We start from the raw sequence: 20,828 nt of genomic DNA on the forward strand, positions 1-20,828 counted from the left end.
AATGGGTGGGTTGTCCTACAATGTAAGGTTGGACAGACTAGACTTGTATCTTTGGATTTTCGAAGAGTAAGAGGTGACTTGATTGAAGCGAATAACGCCCTGAGGGATCTGGGCAGGCTGGATGTGGATGTGATGTTTCCTCTTTTGGGAGAATCTAGAACTTGGTATCTTTGTTTAAACATAAGGGTTGGCCCATTTAGACAAAGATTAGATCATTTTATTTCTCTCAAAGAGGGTTGAGAGTCTTTGGAATCCTCTTCCTCAAAAGGAAGTGGGGGCAGAGTCTTTGAACATAGCTAGGTCGATTCTGGATAAGGGGGTGAAAGGTTATCAGGGGTATGTGGGAGTCTAGAGAAATCTGATCAGCTACAATCTTTATTGAATAGTGGAGCAGCTGAGTTGCCTACTCCTCCTCTTATTGCATATATTTGTTTTCCCTCCTTCCACGAGATCCTGCAAACACGCCTCAACCACCAGCAAGGATTGATGAGTGGGCCCTTTCACTGTGAAGGATATCACATAATCTGGTTCTCTCCCTGTCCCTATCACTTCCTCCAGACCCATAATCCTCCGAGACCTCCAACTGGGTCTTCTTGTGTTTTCCCTCCATCCCACCAAGTGGTGTCCATGCAACCTGCTGCCAGGGCCCTGAGTTCTGGAATTCCCCTCTTCGTCCTCCCTGAAGATTCTCCTTAAAATCCTACCACTGTAGCCAATCTTTTGGTCACCTGCCTTAGAAATACAGCATCAATAGCAACACAGAACAAAGCAGCAGCAGTAGGCCATTCAGCCCATCGAGCCTGCTCTGCCATTCAATATGATTGTGGCTAACCTATATCTTTAGACAATGAGCCCTGGTTCTGGACCTCCAGTCATTGGGGCTATGTTTCCTGCTTTTATCCTGTCTAGTCCTATTAGAATTTTATACGTTTCTATGGGATACCCACCTCATTCTTCTAAACTGTAATGAATACAGTCCTAACCTATCCAGTCTCTCTTCATACATCAGTCCTGCCACACCAGGAATCAGTGTCTGAAGAGTCTTTTAAGACACTCGCTATTAAATTTTGCCTGATTATGTGAAAGTTATTTTTCTCCTTGCATATGTATTTACTAGACTGTTTGTCGTTGGATTTACTATTGAATCTCTGATCTTCATGATCTGTAGTACTGGGCTCCTCAATAGTGAGCATTCCATCTCTACATCTAGTCTGTTAAATGTATTTATCACTTCAAAGAGCTCCATAAGGTCAGCACAACACCCCAGTGGTCAACCTATCCCAATAGTTATAGACTCAGTTCTGGTTGTGCAAGTCTTTGCACTTTCTCCAGTGATTCTATACCCATTTACAGGTAAGGCTTGCCCTGCATTAACATGTCAAATGAACAGATTGTGCTTCAATCTCTCTGAGTCAGTACCTTACTCAGTGAGAGATGAAGGCTGTAATTAGTAAACTCTCTACTGCCAGGAGCACCCAGCAGGTTGCCTGGTAACACTGTTCCTGAGTGTTAATGAAAGCACTGACCTATTAAGTAATCTGCCAGTTAGTGGCTGAATTGGGATCTGGACTGTTGAAACTTCTCTGAACAGCAAGGCAGTACCCATCGCACATGGTATGGGAACCTCTTCAAAAACAAGGCAGAGGAAATAAAATGAAATACCCATGCTCTTCCTAAAGCTTTCTATTTTGTTGTCTGAAGTGAAACTATTAAATCCTATGTTATGCCCCTTCATGACACAAGTGAGGAGACATCTGAAATGATATTTATTCAGTGATGGTGATGGACTAATAGCGAATGGGGAAATAGATGGTGAGAAAATGGTGGGTGGCATGGTGGCTCAGTGGTTAGCACTGCAGCCTCACAATGCCAGGGACCCGGGTTCGGTTCCAGCCTCGTGCGACTCTCTGTGTGGTGTTTGCAAATTCTCCCCGTGTCTGCGTGGGTTTCTTCCCACTTTCCAAAGATGTGCAGGTTAGGTGGATTGGCCATGCTAAATTGCCCCGTAGTGTCCAGGGATGTGCAGGCTAAGTGGGTTGATGATGGGAAATGCACAGTTACAGGAATAGGGTCGGGAGTAGGTCTGGGGTGATGCTCTTTGGAGGATTGGTATGGATTCGATGGGCCAAATGGCCTGCTTCCATGCTATAGGGATTCTGTGAGGAGGCAGGGAGAAAGAAAGTGCAAAAACAGAGATTGACGGCAGAGGGACACACACAGATAATTGTCTACACCTTACTTGGACATTGAGCCCCTGTGTTCGAGACTCCCCAGTTAGGGAAAACATCTCACAGTCTTTAACCTGCCAAGTCCTTCACAAATTTTACTTCTCAACTTTATACACTATGTTTCAATGACATCACTTCTCATTCTTTGAAATTTCAAAGACAACAATCCCAGGCCGTAAAATAATCTCATAAAATAATCTTCTCATCCCAGAAATCAATGTCATGAATATTCATTGCACTCTATGGATGCAAATCTTATCAGATCGAGTGGATCGGTTGGAGAGACAGATAGAAGCGATGAGGAATTTGCAACAGCATGTGATGGATGGCAGTTATAGGAAGGGGGGAAAGTCTCAGATACAGTTACATAGATGAGTTAACTCCAGGAAGGGGAGAGAGGTTGACACCGAGGGCAGGAGTCTTTTGTGGATATACCCATTTCAAACAGGTATGCTGTTTTGGAAAATGTAGGGGGTGATGGAGTCTCAGGGGAACGTAGCACGAACAGCCAAGTTTCTGGTATTGAGACTGGCTCGAATGCAATGAGGGGTACATCGGCTTCCAAGAGATCAATTGTGTTAGGGAATTCTGTAGTCCGAGGTACAGACAGATGTTTCTGTGGCCAGCAGCGAAAAATCAGAATGGTGTGTTGTTTCCCTGGTGCCAGGATCAAGGATGTCTCAGAGAGGGCGCAGAATGTTCTCACGGGGGAGAGGGGCCAGCAAGAGGTCATTGTCCACATTGGAACCAACGACATTGGAAGGGAAAAGGTTGAGACTCTGAAGGGAGATTACAGAGAGTTAGGCAGAAATTTAAAAGAGGAGGTCCTCAAGGGTAGTAATATCTGGATTACTCCCAGTGCTACGAGCTAGTGAGGGCAGGAATAGGAGGATAGAGCAGATGAATGCATGGCTGAGGAGCTGGTGTATGGGAGAAGGATTCACATTTTTAGATCATTGGAATCTCTTTTGGGGTAGAAGTGACCTGTACAAGAAGGAAGGATTGCACCTAAATTGGAAGGGGACTAATATACTGGCAGGGAAATTTGCTAGAGCTGCTTGGGAGGATTTAAACGAGTAAGGTGGGGGGGTGTGGGACCCAGGGAAATAGTGAGGAAAGAGATCGAACTGAGACGGGTACAGCTGAGAACAGAAGTGAGTCAAACAGTCAGGGCAGGCAGGGACAAGGTAGGGCTAATAAATTAAACTGCATTTATTTCAATGCAAGGGGCCTAACAGAGAAGGCAGATGAACTCAGGGCATGGTTAGGAACATGGGACTGGGATATCATAGCAATTATGGAAACATGGCTCAGGGATGCACAGGACTGGCAGCTTAATGTTCCAGTATACAAATGCTACAGGAAGGATAGAAAGGGAGGCAAGAGAGGAGGGGGAGTGGCATTTTTGATAAGGGATAGCATTACAGCTGTGCTGAGGGAGGATATTCCTGGAAATACATCCAGGGAAGTTATTTGGTCAATTTAGCATGGCCAATTCACCTAACCTGCACATCTTTGGACTGTGGGAGGAAACCAGAGCACCCGGAGGAAACCCACGCAGACACGGGGAGAATGTGCAAACTCCACACAGACAATTGCCCGAGACGGGAATTGATCCTGGGTCTCTGGCGCTGTGAGGCAACAGTGCTAACCACTGTGCCACCGTGCCACCCCTTTTTAGATTAAATTCCATACAGTGTGGAAACAGGCCCTTCGGCCCAACAAGTCCACACCGACCCTCCGAAGAGTAACCCACCCAGAACCATTTCCCTCTGACTAATGCACGTAACACACTACGGGCAATTTAGCATGGCCCATTCACCTGAGCTGCACATCTTTGGACTGTGGGAGGAAACTGGAGCACCCGGAGGAAACCCACGCAGACACGGGGAGAATGTGCAAACTCAACAGTCACCCAAGGCTGGAATCGAACCTGGGACCCTGGTGCTGTGAGGCAGCAGTGCTGACCACTGAGCCACCGTGCCACCCCAAATTAGAATAGGAAACTTGCAATCTGTGCACAGGAAACAGTGCTACACGTTGTATGGCAGCGTAGAACACACTAAGGATCAAGGTAAGAGGCCAGGCCTTGAAGACTCTATATTAAATATTACTTCTCAGTAATATGTTTTCACCAGGGTTCAAGGGGAGAGGGAGAATATTGATTAGTATGTAACGACATTGATACATCGAGTTGACATACAAGAGTGTGAATGCGTGCATGTGAGTGTGTGGATGGGAGTGGAAATCTGAACAGACTGAGTTTGGACTCAGCAATATGCCCCAATGGGCTGTGCTTTTCCAGCACCACACTTTTTGACTCTGATCTCCAGCATTGGCAGTCCTCCCTTTCTTCTTGACTGCCCATGGCATGAGAACAAGGGACAGACAGAGAGTCAGGCCCTTCTGGAAGTGAATTTCAGCAGCAATCTGGAGATGAGGAACCAGCAGATAAACATTACTTGTGACCACAGAGTCAGAAATTAGTATGAATAAAAAGGACCTGCTGTTTAGAGATAGTCCCTTGCTATTCTCTCTTCAGGCTCTGACCTGCTGTCACTGCCCATCCTCCCGGTCACTCAAAGTCAGCTGCACTCCATGAAGGAGATTGTGTTCGAGACAGGCAATTAGTTACCATCACAGGCATCTTTCCTTCCCACCACAGCAGGAAGGCTGATCCTCAGATATAGGCAGCAGCTCTGGTTGGTACTCACACACAGACACAGACACACACGCACACAGACACACACAGACCCACACAGACACACGCACGCACATAGACACACGCACGCACACAGACACAGACACACATGCACACAGACACATGCACGCACATAGACACACGCACGCACACAGACACAGACACAAATGCACACAGACACATGCACGCACATAGACACATGCACGCACACAGACACACACACACACAGACACACGCACGCACACAGACACACACACACACACCTACACACACACCTACACACAGACACACACACACCTACACACAGACACACACCTACACACACACACACCTACACACAGACACACACACACACCTACACGCAGACACACACACACCTACACACAGACACACACACACCTACACACAGACACACACACACACCTACACACAGACATACACACACCTACACGCAGACACACATACACCTACACACAGACACACAGACACACACCTACACACACACACCTACACACAGACACACACCTACACACAGACACACACACAGACACACACACACAGACACACACACCTACACATAGACACACACACACCTACAAACACACACACACACCTACACACAGACACACACACACAGACACACACAGATACAGACACACACACACCTACACGCAGACACACATACACCTACACACAGACACACACCTACACACAGACACACACACACAGACACACACACACACCTACGCACACACACACATCTACACACACACTCACACACACACCTACACACAGACACACACACACCTACACACAGACACACACACGTCACCCCACACACAGACACGTATACATGCAAACACACACACACACCTACACACACACACACAGACACGTATACATGCAAACACACACACACCTACACACACACACACACACCTACACACAGACACACACACACCTACACACACACACACCTACACACAGACACACACACACCTACAAACACACACACCTACACACAGACCTACACACAGACACACACACACACACCTACACACACACTCACACACACCTACACACAGACACACACACACACCTACACACAGACACACACACACCTACACACAGACACACACACGTCACCCCACACACAGACACGTATACATGCAAACACACACACACACCTACACACACACACACACCTACACACAGACACACACACACCTACACACACACACACCTACACACACACACACCTACACACAGACACACACACACCTACACACAGACACACACACACCTACACACACACTCACACACACCTACCTACACACACACTCACACACACCTACACACAGACACACACACACCTACACGCAGACACACACACACACCTACACACACACACACACACCTACACACACGCACCTACACACACACACACACACCTACACACACACACCTACACGCAGACACACACACACCTACACACACACACACCTACACACACACACACACCTACACACACACACACTTACACACAGACACACACACACCTACACACACACTCACACCTACACACACACACACACACACCTACACACACACACCTACACACACACCTACACACACCTACACACACACACACACACACACCTACACACACTCACACACACCTACACACAGACACACACACACACCTACACACAGACACACACACACCTACACACAGACACACACACGTCACCCCACACACAGACACGTATACATGCAAACACACACACACACCTACACACACACACACACACACCTACACACAGACACACACACCTACACACACCTACACACACACACACACCTACACACACACACACCTACACACAGACACACACACACCTACACACAGACACACACACACCTACACACACACTCACACACACCTACCTACACACACACTCACACACACCTACACACAGACACACACACACACCTACACACAGACATACACGTCACCCCACACACAGACACGTATACATGCAAACACACACACACACCTACACACAGACACACACACACCTACACGCAGACACACACACACCCCTACACACACACACACACACCTACACACACGCACCTACACACACACACAGACACCTACACACACACACCTACACGCAGACACACACATACCTACACACACACACACACCTACACACACACACACCTACACACACACACACACACCTACACACACACACACACCTACACACACACACACACACACCTACACACACACACACCTACACACAGACACACACACACCTACACACACACACACCTACACACACACACACCTACACACAGACACACACACACCTACACACAGACACACACACACCTACACACAGACACACACACACACCTACACACACACACCTACACACACACATGCACACACCTACACACACACACATACACACACCTACACACACACACACACCTACACACAGACACACACACCTACACACACACACACCTACACACACACACACCTACACACACACACACCTACACACAGACACACACACACCTACACACACACACACCTACACACACACACACCTACACACAGACACACACACACCTACCCACACACACACCTACACACACACACACCTACACACACACCTACACACAGACACACACACACACCTACACACACACCTACACACACACACACACCTACACACACACACACCTACACACACACACACCTACACACAGACACACAAACACACCTACACACAGACACACACACACACACCTACACACACACACACACACACCTACACACACACACACACACCTACACACACACACACCTACACACACACACACACCTACACACACACACACACACCTACACACACACACACACCTACACACAGACACACACACACCTACACACACACACACACACCTACACACACACACACCTACACAGACACACACACACCTACACACAGACACACACACACCTACACACACACACACACCTACACACACACACACCTACACACACACACACACCTACACACAGACACACACACACCTACACACACACACACACACACCTACACACACACACACCTACACAGACACACACACACCTACACACAGACACACACACACACCTACACACACACACACACAACTACACACACATCTAAATGCCTTTTAAATGTTGCAATTATACCAGCCTCCACCACTTCCTCTGGCAGCTCATAGTGTTGCAACGCAGTGAGGCCTGTGCTAATTGGGAACATAGAACATAGAAAAGTACAGCACAGAACAGGCCCTTTGGCCCACGATGTTGTGCCGAGGTTTAATCCTAATGTAAAATATAGTAACTTAACCTACACACCCCTCAACTCACATCTCTCTATGTGCCTGTCCAGCAGTCGCTTAAATGTCCCCAATGACTCTGCTTCCACCACCACAGCTGGCAACACATTCCATGGATTCACAACTCTCTGTGTAAAGAACCTTCCTCTGACGTCTCCTTTATGCCTTCCTCCTAATATCTTCAAACTATGACTCCTCGAACCAGTCAATCCTGCCCTGGGGAAAAGTCTCTGGCTATTGACTCTATCTATTCCACTCATTATCTTGTACACCTCGATCAGGCCTCCTCTCTTCCTTCTTCTCTCCAGAAAGAAATGTCTGAGCTTATTCAACCTTTCTTCATAAGGCAAGCCCTCCAGTCCAGGCAGCATCCTGGTAAATCTTCTTTACACCCTCTCCAAAGCCTCTGTTTCTTTCCTATATTAGGGCGACCAGAGCTGGACACAATATTCCAAGTGTGGTCTCACCAGGGACTTGTAGAGCTGTAGCAAAACCTCGCAGCTCTTAAACTCGATCCCCCTGTTAATGAAAACCAAAACACCATATGCTTTCTTAACAATCCTATCCACTTGGGTGGCAACTTTGAGGGATCTATGTACTTGCACACCCAGATCCCTCTGCTCCTCCACACTGCCAAGAATCCTGTCTTAAATCCTATATTCAGCATTCAAGTTTGACCTTCCAAAATGCATCACTTGGCATTTATCCAGGTTTAACTCCATCTGCCATTTCTCAGCCCAGCTCTGCATCCTGTCTATGTCGTGCTGCAGTCTGCAGTAGCCCTCTATAATATCGATGACACCTCCAACCTTTGTGTCATCTGCAAATTTACTAACCCACCCCGCAACCTCCTCATCCAAGTCATTTACAAAAAGTACAAAGAGCAGAGGCCCAAGAACAGAGCCCTCCGGGACCCCACTCAACATTGACCTCCAGGCGGAATATTTTCCATCTACAACCACTCTCTGCCTTCTGTCAGCCAGCCAATTCTGAATCCAGATAGCTAAATCTCCCTGTATCCCATACTTCCTGACTTTATGAATGAGCCTACCATGAGGAACCCTATCAAATGCCTTGCTGAAGTTCATATACACCACACCCACTGCTCGACCTTCATCGACCTTCTCAAAACCTTCTCAAAGAACTCAATAAGATTTGTGAGGCATGACCTGCCCCTCACAAAGCCATGCTGACTGCCTTTAATCACACTATGCTTTGCCAAATAGTCATAAATCAGAATTCTTTCCAAAACTTGGCAGACCACAGGCCCAAGACTGACTGGTCTGTAATTTCCAGGAATTTCCCTATTACCTTTCTTGAAAAGAGGAACAACATTCGCCTCCTTCCAATCCTCCGGTATGACTCCCGTGGAGAGTGAGGAGGCAAATACCCTCGCCAGCGGCTTGGCAACCCCCTTTCTCGTTTCCCGGAGCAGCCTAGGATAAATCTGGTCTGGCCCTGGAGACTTATCAATCTTAATGTTTTCTAAACTTTCTAGCACATCAACCTTATCAATCTTGATTTGGTCAAGACTGTATCCCAGCTCCTCAAAGTTTTCATTTACAACAAGTTCCCTTTCCTTGGTGAAAACCAAAGCAAAAAACTCATTTAGGGCTTCCCCTATCTGCTCAGACTCCAAGTTCCCTTCGCTATCCCTGATCAGCACTACCTTCTCCCTGGTCATTTTCTTATTCCCCACGTATGAGTAAAATAAAGCCAAGGTTGGTTACAAGGGTTATAGTCAGTGCACTGCTTATTGCCAGGAGGCCAATCGGCCCCTAGAGACCAGAACTGATCACAAAATCCAGCTAATTGGTGGTTACTGTGTGGAAATCATGGTGAGTATCTTCTAATCAGGACTTACAGGAGCCGGAGGGAGCGAAGACCCTGGAATGCCGAGGCTGGGATACATCGCAAGGAATTGTAACTGAGAATCCTGGAACATAAAAGACAGGGGATGTAAATGCAGCAATTACATTCAGGCAAAAACAGCTAGACTTTACTGTTCCTTGTCGAGAATATGGTGCTGGAAAAACACAGCAGGTCAGGCAGCCTCTGAGGAGCAAAGGGAATCGATGTTTCGGGCATAAGCCCTTAATCAGGAATGAGGCTTGTGAGCCAAGGGGGTCTGAGAGATAAATGGGAGGAGGGGTGGGATGGGGGGGGAAGGTAGCTGAAAGTGAATGGAGGTGGGGGTAGTGGTGATAGGTTGGAGCGGTTAGGTGGGAAGGAAGATGGACAGGTAGGACAGTTCCTTTACAGTTCCTTGTTCCACAGCCCACCTTCTATTTCCTTCTCTCGCTTCCACAGTCTATGTTGATATCTCAGCTGTGACAATCCCATTGGCACATAAAAACTTCTGAGAGGATTTGACTGAGTAGAATCCTTCCTTTGGACTGGGTTTTGTTTTTATGGCAGCGGTCAGGACTCTGGGAGACGTCGATTAGGACACATCCACCAACAAAATAAGCACACAATCATTTAAAGGGACCTCACAGTTGTCAAAGATCAGTCTGAGCTGGACACTGGCCATTGCTGCCTCCATGATGTCACTTGGGGTTTGCGACCCTCAGTTTAGTAAACCCTATTAAATAGAAAATAATGATTTTCAAAAAAAAATTACTTCACTTGCTTCTCTACTGGGATTAGAGGGGAAGAAACAAGCCTTTCAACACACCGAGCGAGTAGTGGGCAGGAGGTCATGTGATGCAATCTCCAGGAATACATGCAAATGCAGTTGGCAACTGTGGACAGAAGGAGGTGGTACATCAGTTCCATCCAGGGTTATAAGAACTCACAGGGTAGACAGGCAGGAGGCTGGAAGAACATGGCAAGCCACGCAGCAACAGGAGGTGCAGAAGTCAACGTGTCGGGTGAGACCCTTCATCAGGATTGGGGAGGGGGAAGGGAGCTCAGAAATAAACAGAGGGAGGGAAGTGGGACTGGAGGAAAGGGTTACACCCAAAACATCGACTTCTCCCCCTCCTGACGCTACCTGGCTTGCTGTGTTCTTCCAGCCTCCTGCTTGTCTACTTTGGATTCTAGCATCTGCAGTTTTTTTTTGTCTCTAACCAAGTACTCACAGGGTAGTCAGCTGGCTCATGTTGATGAAGGAGGTGTTGGTCAATGAACTGATCCTATTGTTGCTCATGTCCCTGTGGTGGGAGGAATGAAACGGTTAACATCGAAGATTGAAAACTACAGACAATATAAGATTGAAACTTGATTTCTGTCATGGAAACACTGGCACTTTTATTAGATTCCCTACAGTGTGGAAACAGGCCCTTCGGCCCAACCAGTCCACACTGACCCTCCAAAGAGCAACCCACTCGCCCTCTGACTAATGCTCCTAACACCATAGGCAATTTAGTATGGCCCATTCACCTGAGCTGCACATCTTTGGTTTGTGGGAAGAAACCAGAGCAAACCCACACAGACACAGGATGAATGTGCAAACTTCACACAGACAGTTGCCCAAAGCTGGAATCAAACCAGGGACCCTGGGACTGTGAGGCAGCAGTACTAACCACGAAGCCACCGTGCTGCCCCATTTGCTCCAAATTAGGGGAGCAAATTCACACTTTCTACTGGGATCTCAGGCTGTTGACTTGAGCAGATATTCAGCGACTGGAATATGATACAAAGGGATAACACACCTGCCAGAGTGGAAGGTTATGGGTTTGAGACCCACTCCTAACATAAAGAAATCCCTGCCAAGCTCCCCAATACAGTGCTGAGGGAGTGCTGCACTGTCAGAGATGTTGAATTTTCGATGAGGAGCAAAATGAAGCCCTATCTACTCTCTCAGGTGGATGCCAAAGATCTCATGGCCACTATCTCAAAGATGGCCAGGGCTACCCTGGTCAATATCTATCTCTCATCCAAAGTCACTGAAGTCAGATTGTTATCACTGCAGCTTGTGAGACCTTACTGCGTGCAAATTGGATAACACTTACAACAGTAACTACACTTCAGAACAACACCCAAGCCAGAAATTAACTGTGATCATAAAAAACGAAGGTCCTGAGCGTTCTTCACACTCCGGGTTACGTGGCCTACCTGCAGCGTAACCAATGATATTTAAAGGGAACTATTGCACATGTTAGGTGTGTGTGTGTGCTTGCGTGTGTGCGTGCGTGTGTGTGTGTACGCATGTGTGGGTGTGTGTATGGGGGTGTGTGTGGGTGTGGGTGTGTATGGGTGTGTGTGTGTGGGTGCATGTATGGGGATGTGTGTGGGTGCGTGTGGGTGGGGGTGTGTATATGGGTGCGGGTGTATGTGTGTGTGTATGGGCGTGTGTGTGGGGGTGTGTGTGGGTGAGTGTGTGTGTGTATGGGGGTGTGTGTGGGTGTGTGTGGGTGGGTGTGTGTATATGGGGGTGTGTGTGGGGGTGTGTGTGGGTAGATGTGTGTGTATGGGTGTGTGTGAGTGTGTGTGTATGGGTGTGTGTGTGGATGTGTGTAGGTGTGTGTGTGTGTGGGGGTGTGTGTGGGTGGGTGTGTGTGTATGGGGGTGTGTGGGGGTGTGTGTGTGGGTGGGTGTGTGTGTGTGTATGGGTGTATGGGTGTGTGTGGGTGTGTGTGTATGGGTGTGTGTGTGGATGTGTGTGGGTGTGTGTGTGGGTGTGTGTGTGTGGGTGTATGTGTGGGGGTGTGTGTGTGGGTGGGTGTGTGTGTATGGGGGTGTGTGGGTGTGTGGGTGTGGGTGGGTGTGTGTGTGTGTGTGTATGGGTGTATGGGTGTGTGTGGGTGTGTGTGTGGGTGTGTGTGTGGGGTGTTTCCTCTTCAACCACTCCTGCTGTGAAACACCCCCCTTTGTTTGTGCATGATGGTTTTGAACTTATCTTCCCTTATGTCAGATAGGGGGCGTGCTTGGTGTGTGCACTCACCACTTCAGGACCGAGAGGGCTGAATTCTCTCACCTTCGCAAAGTGCACCTTTGCCATCAGGAATTTCATTGTGCTGCCGTTAGTCTGTAGCCGGACTCAGGCATCATCCCTACCTGGTGACCCTTGGAAAAAGATTGGAGATAGGATGCCCCCGTTTACCTCATTGCCCCTGAGTGTGGACCCAACTCTGGAAGCATTTCCTTCGTGCCCTCTGCAGGGCTTGGGAGGATCCAGCATCATACAGGGTCCTGTGATGTGAAATAGTCTTCCTAACGTGGGTTCCCATGAAGCAAATGGAGCCTTCCTGTTTCCCAATCCATGTGTTTCGGACTGTTCCTGGCAAACCACTCTCTACCATCCTCCCCACCTCCCCAGTCTTGCCATCCTGCCCTTCCTCCATCTCTGGGTCACCCTCCAGATACTTACACCAGCTGAAGATGTTTAAAGGTGTAGAGTACGGTGGGAACTGAACTGAACTGGTTACCATCTAGGTACCTGGAAATAAAGGAAAAGAATTAGAGCTGATGGAATTTTATGAATGGGGGTTACAGGCAATAACAATTGGAGAGATTGGGTGACCATTCATTTGCTGCCGAAAGCCTTGTCCATGTCTTTGTTACTTTCTCGAACATCCCATTTGTCTTCACACAAAATCCATCTTCCATTCGCCGTAAACTCACGCTCCTCAAAACCTCTGCTCCAAAATCTGAACTCGCACTAAATCCCGTTCACCCTTCACCGAGAGAGATTCCTCATCTACACTGGAAATCATTCCAGCAACACCTGGATTTTAAAATTCTCATTCTCGTATTTCAATCCCCAACATGCTCCACACCCCCACTCTCTCACACTCCCCATCCCCACTCTCTCACACTCCCCATCCCCACTCCCTCACACTCCCCACCCCCACTCTCTCACACTCCCCATCCCCACTCCCTCACACTCCCCACCCCCACTCTCTCACACTCCCCATCCCCACTCCCTCACACTCCCCACCCCCACTCTCTCACACTCCCCATCCCCACTCTCTCACACTCCCCATCCCCACTCTCTCACACTCCCCATCCCCACTCCCTCACACTCCCCATCCCCACTCCCTCACACTCCCCACCCCCACACCCTCACACTCCCCACCCCCACACCCTCACACTCCCCACCCCCACTCCCTCATACTCCCCATCCCCACTCCCTCACACTCCCCATCCCCACTCCCGAACACTCCACATCCCCACTCACTCACACTCCCCATCCCCACTCCCGAACACTCCACATCCCCACTCACTCACACTCCCCATCCCCACTCCCTCACACTCCCCATTCCCACTCCCTCACACTCCCCATCCCCACTCCCGAACACTCCACATCCCCACTCACTCACACTCCCCATCCCCACTCCCTCACACTCCCCATTCCCACTCCCTCACACTCCCCATCCCCACTCCCTCACACTCCACACCCCCACACCGTCACATTCCACATCCCCACTCCCTCACACTCCCCATCCCCACTCCCTCACACTCCCCATCCCCACTCCCTCACACTCCCCAGTCCCACTCCCTCACACTCCACACCCCCACACCGTCACACTCCACACCCCCACACCGTCACACTCCACATCCCCACTCCCTCACACTCCACATCCCCACTCCCTCACACTCCCCATCCCCACTCCCTCACACTCCCCATTCCCACTCCCTCACACTCCCCACCCCCACTCCCTCACACTCCCCATCCCACTCCCTCACACTCCCCACACCAACTCCCTCACACTCCCCACCCCCACACCCTCACACTCCCCATCCCCACTCCCTCACACTCCCCATCCCCACTCCTTCACACTCCCCATTCCCACTCCCTCACACTCCACACCCCCACACCCTCACACTCCCCATCCCCACTCCCTCAACCTCGCCATCCCCACTCCCTCACACTCCACACCCCCACACCCTCACACTCCCCATCCCCACTCCCTCAACCTCGCCATCCCCACTCCCCCACACTCCTCATCCCCACTCCCTCACACACCCCACCCCCACTCCCTCACACTCCCCACACCCACTCCCTCACACTCCCCACACCCACTCCCTCACATTCCACAGCCCCACTCCCTCAACCTCGCCATCCCCACTCCCTCAACCTCGCAATCCCCATTCCCTCAACCTCCCCACCCCCACTCCCTCACACTCCCCATCCCCACTCCCTCACACTCCACACCCCCACTCCCTCAACCTCCCCATTCCCACTCCCTCACACTCCCCACACCCACTCCCTCACACTCCCCATCCCCACTCCCTCACATTCCACACCCCCTCACCGTCACACTCCACATCCCCACTCCCTCACACTCCCCATCTCCACTCCCTCACACTCCCCATTCCCACTCCCTCACACTCCCCACCCCCACTCCCTCACACTCCCCATCCCACTCCCTCACACTCCCCATTCCCACTCCCTCACACTCCACATCCCCACTCCCTCACACTCCCCATCCCCACTCCCTCACACTCCCCATTCCCACTCCCTCACACTCCCCACCCCCACTCTCTCACACTCCCCATCCCCACTCCCTCACACTCCCCATCCCCACTCCCTCACACTCCACACCCCCACACCCTCACACTCCCCATCCCCACTCCCTCAACCTCGCCATCCCCACTCCCTCACACTCCACACCCCCACTCCCTCAACCTCGCCATCCCCACTCCCTCACACTCCTCATCCCCACTCCCTCACACACCCCACCCCCACTCCCTCACACTCCCCATCCCCACTCCCTCACACTCCCCACACCCACTCCCTCACACTCCCCACACCCACTCCCTCACACTCCCCACCCCTACTCCCTCACATTCCACAGCCCTACTCCCTCAACCTCGCCATCCCCACTCCCTCAACCTCGCAATCCCCATTCCCTCAACCTCCCCACCCCCACTCCCTCACACTCCCCATCCCCACTCCCTCTCACTCCACACCCCCACTCCCTCAACCTCCCCATCCCCACTCCCACAACCTCCCCATTCCCACTCCCTCACACTCCCCACCCCCACTCCCTCACACTCCCCATCCCCACTCCCGAACACTCCACACCCCCACACCGTCACACTCCACATCCCCACTCCCTCACACTCCACATCCCCACTCCCTCACACTCCCCATCCCCACTCCCTCACACTCCCCATTCCCACTCCCTCACACTCCCCACCCCCACTCCCTCACACTCCCCATCCCACTCCCTCACACTCCCTACACCAACTCCCTCACACTCCCCACGCCCACTCCCTCACACTCCCCATCCCCACTCCCTCACACTCCCCATCCCCACTCCTTCACACTCCCCATCCCCACTCCCGAACATTCCACACCCCCACACCGTCACACTCCACATCCCCACTCCCTCACACTCCACATCCCCACTCCCTCACACTCCCCATCCCCACTCTCTCACACTCCCCATTCCCACTCCCTCACACTCCCCACCCCCACTCCCTCACACTCCCCATCCCACTCCCTCACACTCCCCACATCAACTCCCTCACACTCCACACCCCCACACCCTCACACTCCCCATCCCCACTCCCTCACACTCCCCATCCCTACTCCTTCACACTCCCCATCCCCACTCCCGAACACTCCACACCCCCACACCGTCACACTCCACATCCCCACTCCCTCACACTAAACATCCCCACTCCCTCACACTCCCCATCCCCACTCCCTCACACTCCCCATTCCCACTCCCTCACACTCCCCACCCCCACTCCCTCACACTCCCCATCCCACTCCCTCACACTCCCCACACCAACTCCCTCACACTCCACACCCCCACACCCTCACACTCCCCATCCCCACTCCCTCAACCTCGCCATCCCCACTCCCTCACACCCCACACCCCCACACCCTCACACTCCCCATCCCCACTCCCTCAACCTCGCCATACCCACTCCCTCACACTCCTCATCCCCACTCCCTCACACACCCCACCCCCACTCCCTCACACTCCCCATCCCCACTCCCTCACACTCCCCACACCCACTCCCTCACACTCCCCACACCCACTCCCTCACACTCCACACCCCCACTCCCTCACACTCCCCACCCCTACTCCCTCACATTCCACAGCTCCACTCCCTCAACCTCGCCATCCCCACTCCCTCAACCTCGCAATCCCCATTCCCTCAACCTCCCCGCCCCCACTCCCTCACACTCCCCATCCCCACTCCCTCACACTCCACACCCCCACTCCCTCAACCTCCCCATCCCCACTCCCTCACACTCCCCATCCCCACTCCCTCACACTCCCCACCCCCACTCCCTCACCCTCCCCACACCAACTCCCTCACACTCACCACGCCCACTCCCTCACACTCCCCATCCCCACTCCCTCACACTCCCCATCCCCACTCCTTCACACTCCCCATCCCCACTCCCTCACACGCCACACCCCCACTCCCTCACACTCCCCACCCCTACTCCCTCACATTCCACAGCCCCACTCCCTCAACCTCGCCATCCCCACTCCCTCAACCTCGCAATCCCCATTCCCTCAACCTCCCCACCCCCACTCCCTCACACTCCCCATCCCCACTCCCTCACACTCCACACACCCCCACACCCTCACACTCCCCATCCCCACTCCCTCAACCTCGCCATCCCCACTCCCTCACACTCCACACCCCCACTCCCTCACACTCCCCATCCCCACTCCCTCACACTCCACACCCCCACTCCCTCAACCTCCCCATCCCCACTCCCTCACACTCCCCATCCCCACTCCCTCACACTCCCCACACCCACTCCCACACCCTTACCCATCCCCACTCCCTCACACTCCACAACCCCACTCCCTCACACTCCCCAGCCCCACTCCCTCACACTCCCCATCCCCACTCCCTCACCCTCCCCGTCCCCACTCCCACACCCTCCCCATCCCCACTCCCACACCCTTCCCATCCCCACTCCCTCACACCCCCCATCCCCACTCCCTCACCCTCCCCATCCCCACTCCCTCACACTCCCCACCTCCACTCCCACACCCTCCCCATCCCCACTCCCTCGCCCTCCCCATCCCCACTCCCTCACACTCCCCACACCCACTCCCTCAACCTCCCCATCCCCACTCCCACACCCTTCCCATCCCCACTCCCTCACCCTTCCCATCACCACTCCCTCACCCTCCCCGTCCCCACTCCCTCACCCTCCCCGTCCCCACTCCCACACCCTCCCCATCCCCACTCCCACACTCCCCATCCCCACTCCCTCACCCTCCCCACCTCCACTCCCACACCCTCCCCGTCCCCACTCCCTCACCCTCCCCGTCCCCACTCCCACACCCTCCCCATCTCCACTCCCACACCCTCCCCGTCCCCACTCCCACACCCTCCCCATCCCCACTCCCACACTCCCCATCCCCACTCCCTCACCCTCCCCACCTCCACTCCCACACCCTCCCCGTCCCCACTCCCTCACCCTCCCCGTCCCCACTCCCACACCCTCCCCATCTCCACTCCCACACCCTCCCCGTCCCCACTCCCACACCCTCCCCATCCCCACTCCCACACTCCCCATCTCCACTCCCACACCCTCCCCATCCCCACTCCCACACCCTCCCCATCCCCACTCCCTCACACTCCCCACGCCCACTCCCACACCCTCCCCATCCCCACTCCCACACTCCCCATCCCCACTCCCTCACCCTCCCCACCTCCACTCCCACACCCTCCCCATCCCCACTCCCTCACCCTCCCCATCTCCACTCCCTCACCCTCCCCGTCCCCACTCCCACACCCTCCCCATCCCTACTCCCACACTCCCCATCCCCACTCCCTCACCCTCCCCATCCCCACTCCCTCACACTCCCCACGCCCACTCCCACACCCTCCCCGTCCCCACTCCCACACCCTCCCCATCCCCACTCCCACACTCCCCATCCCCACTCCCACACCCTCCCCATCCCCACTCCCACACTCCCCATCCCCAATCCCTCACCCTCCCCACCTCCACTCCCACACTCCCCATCTCTACTCCCTCACCCTCCCCATCTCCACTCCCTCACCCTCCCCGTCCCCACTCCCACACCCTCCCCATCCCCACTCCCACACTCCCCATCCCCACTCCCACACTCCCCATCCCCACTCGCACACCCTCCCCATCCCCACTCCCTCACCCTCCCCACCTCCACTCCCACACCCTCCCCATCCCCACTCCCTCACCCTCCCCATCTCCACTCCCTCACCCTCCCCGTCCCCACTCCCACACCCTCCCCATCCCTACTCCCACACTCCCCATCCCCACTCCCTCACCCTCCCCATCCCCACTCCCTCATACTCCCCACGCACACTCCCACACCCTCCACGTCCCCACTCCCACACCCTCCCCATCCCCACTCCCACACTCCCCATCCCCACTCCCACACCCTCCCCATCCCCATTCCCACACTCCCCATCCCCACTCCCTCACCCTCCCCACCTCCACTCCCACACCCTCCCCATCTCCACTCCCTCACCCTCCCCGTCCCCACTCCCACACCCTCCCCATCCCCACTCCCACACTCCCCATCCCCACTCCCACACTCCCCATCCCCACTCCCACACCCTCCCCATCCCCACTCCCACACTCCCCATCCCCACTCCCACACTCCCCATCCCCACTCCCACACCCTCCCCATCCCCACTCCCTCACACTCCCCATCCCCACTCCCTCACACTCCGCATCTCCACTCCCTCACACTACCCACACCCACTCCCTCAACCACCCCATCCCCACTCCCTCACACTCCCCATCCCCACTCCCTCACACTCCCCACACCCACTCCCTCACACTCCACACCCCCACGCCCTCACACTCCCCACACCCACTCCCTCACACTCCACACCCGCACTCCCTCACACTCCCCACCCCCACTCCCTCACACTCCACATCCCCACTCCCTCACACTCCCCATCGCCACTCCCTCACACTCCGCATCCCCACTCCCTCACACTCCCCACACCCACTCCCTCAACCTCCCCATCCCCACTCCCTCACACTCCCCATCCCCACTCCCTCACACTCCCCATCCCCACTCCCTCACACTCCGCATCCCCACTCCCTCACACTCCCCACACCCACTCCCTCAACCTCCCCATCCCCACTCCCTCACACTCCCCATCCCCACTCCCTCACACTCCCCACACCCACTCCCTCAACCACCCCATCCCCACTCCCTCACACTCCCCATCCCCACTCCCTCACACTCCCCACACCCACTCCCTCACACTCCACACCCCCACGCCCTCACACTCCCCACACCCACTCCCTCACACTCCACACCTCCACTCCCTCACACTGCACACCCCCACTCCCTCACACTCCACACCCCCACTCCCTCACACTCCCCATCCCCACTCCCACACCCTCCACGATTCCCACTCCCTCACGCTCCCCATCCCCACTCCCTCACCCCCCCCATTCCCACTCCCACACCCTCCCCATCGCCACTCCCTCACCCACCCCATCTGCATCCCTCACCCTCCCCATCCCCACTCCCTAACCCTCCCCATCCCCACTCCCACACCCTCCCCATCTCCACCCTGACACTCCCCACCCCCACTCCCTCACCCTCCCC

At 53.6% G+C, this 20,828-nt stretch overlaps 1 protein-coding gene across 1 annotated transcript in view; it reads right to left on the reverse strand.

Moving 5' to 3' along the window:
• Positions 1-20,828, reverse strand: part of LOC122561411 (slit homolog 1 protein-like) — a 320,580-nt gene that overhangs the window by 48,481 nt on the left and 251,271 nt on the right. Inside the window, exons 22-24 of the mRNA XM_087998766.1 lie at positions 13,652-13,720; positions 11,421-11,492; positions 10,202-10,273 (exon numbers count right to left, since the gene is read on the reverse strand). Of these exons, the coding sequence (XP_087854892.1) occupies positions 10,202-10,273; positions 11,421-11,492; positions 13,652-13,720 (213 nt within the window). The remainder of the gene's footprint in view (positions 1-10,201; positions 10,274-11,420; positions 11,493-13,651; positions 13,721-20,828) is intronic.

This window comes from Chiloscyllium plagiosum, unplaced genomic scaffold (genome assembly GCF_037043375.1).
Source record: "Chiloscyllium plagiosum isolate Xiang-an unplaced genomic scaffold, Cpla_swu_hap1 HiC_scaffold_22, whole genome shotgun sequence".
Lineage (NCBI taxonomy): Eukaryota > Metazoa > Chordata > Chondrichthyes > Orectolobiformes > Hemiscylliidae > Chiloscyllium > Chiloscyllium plagiosum.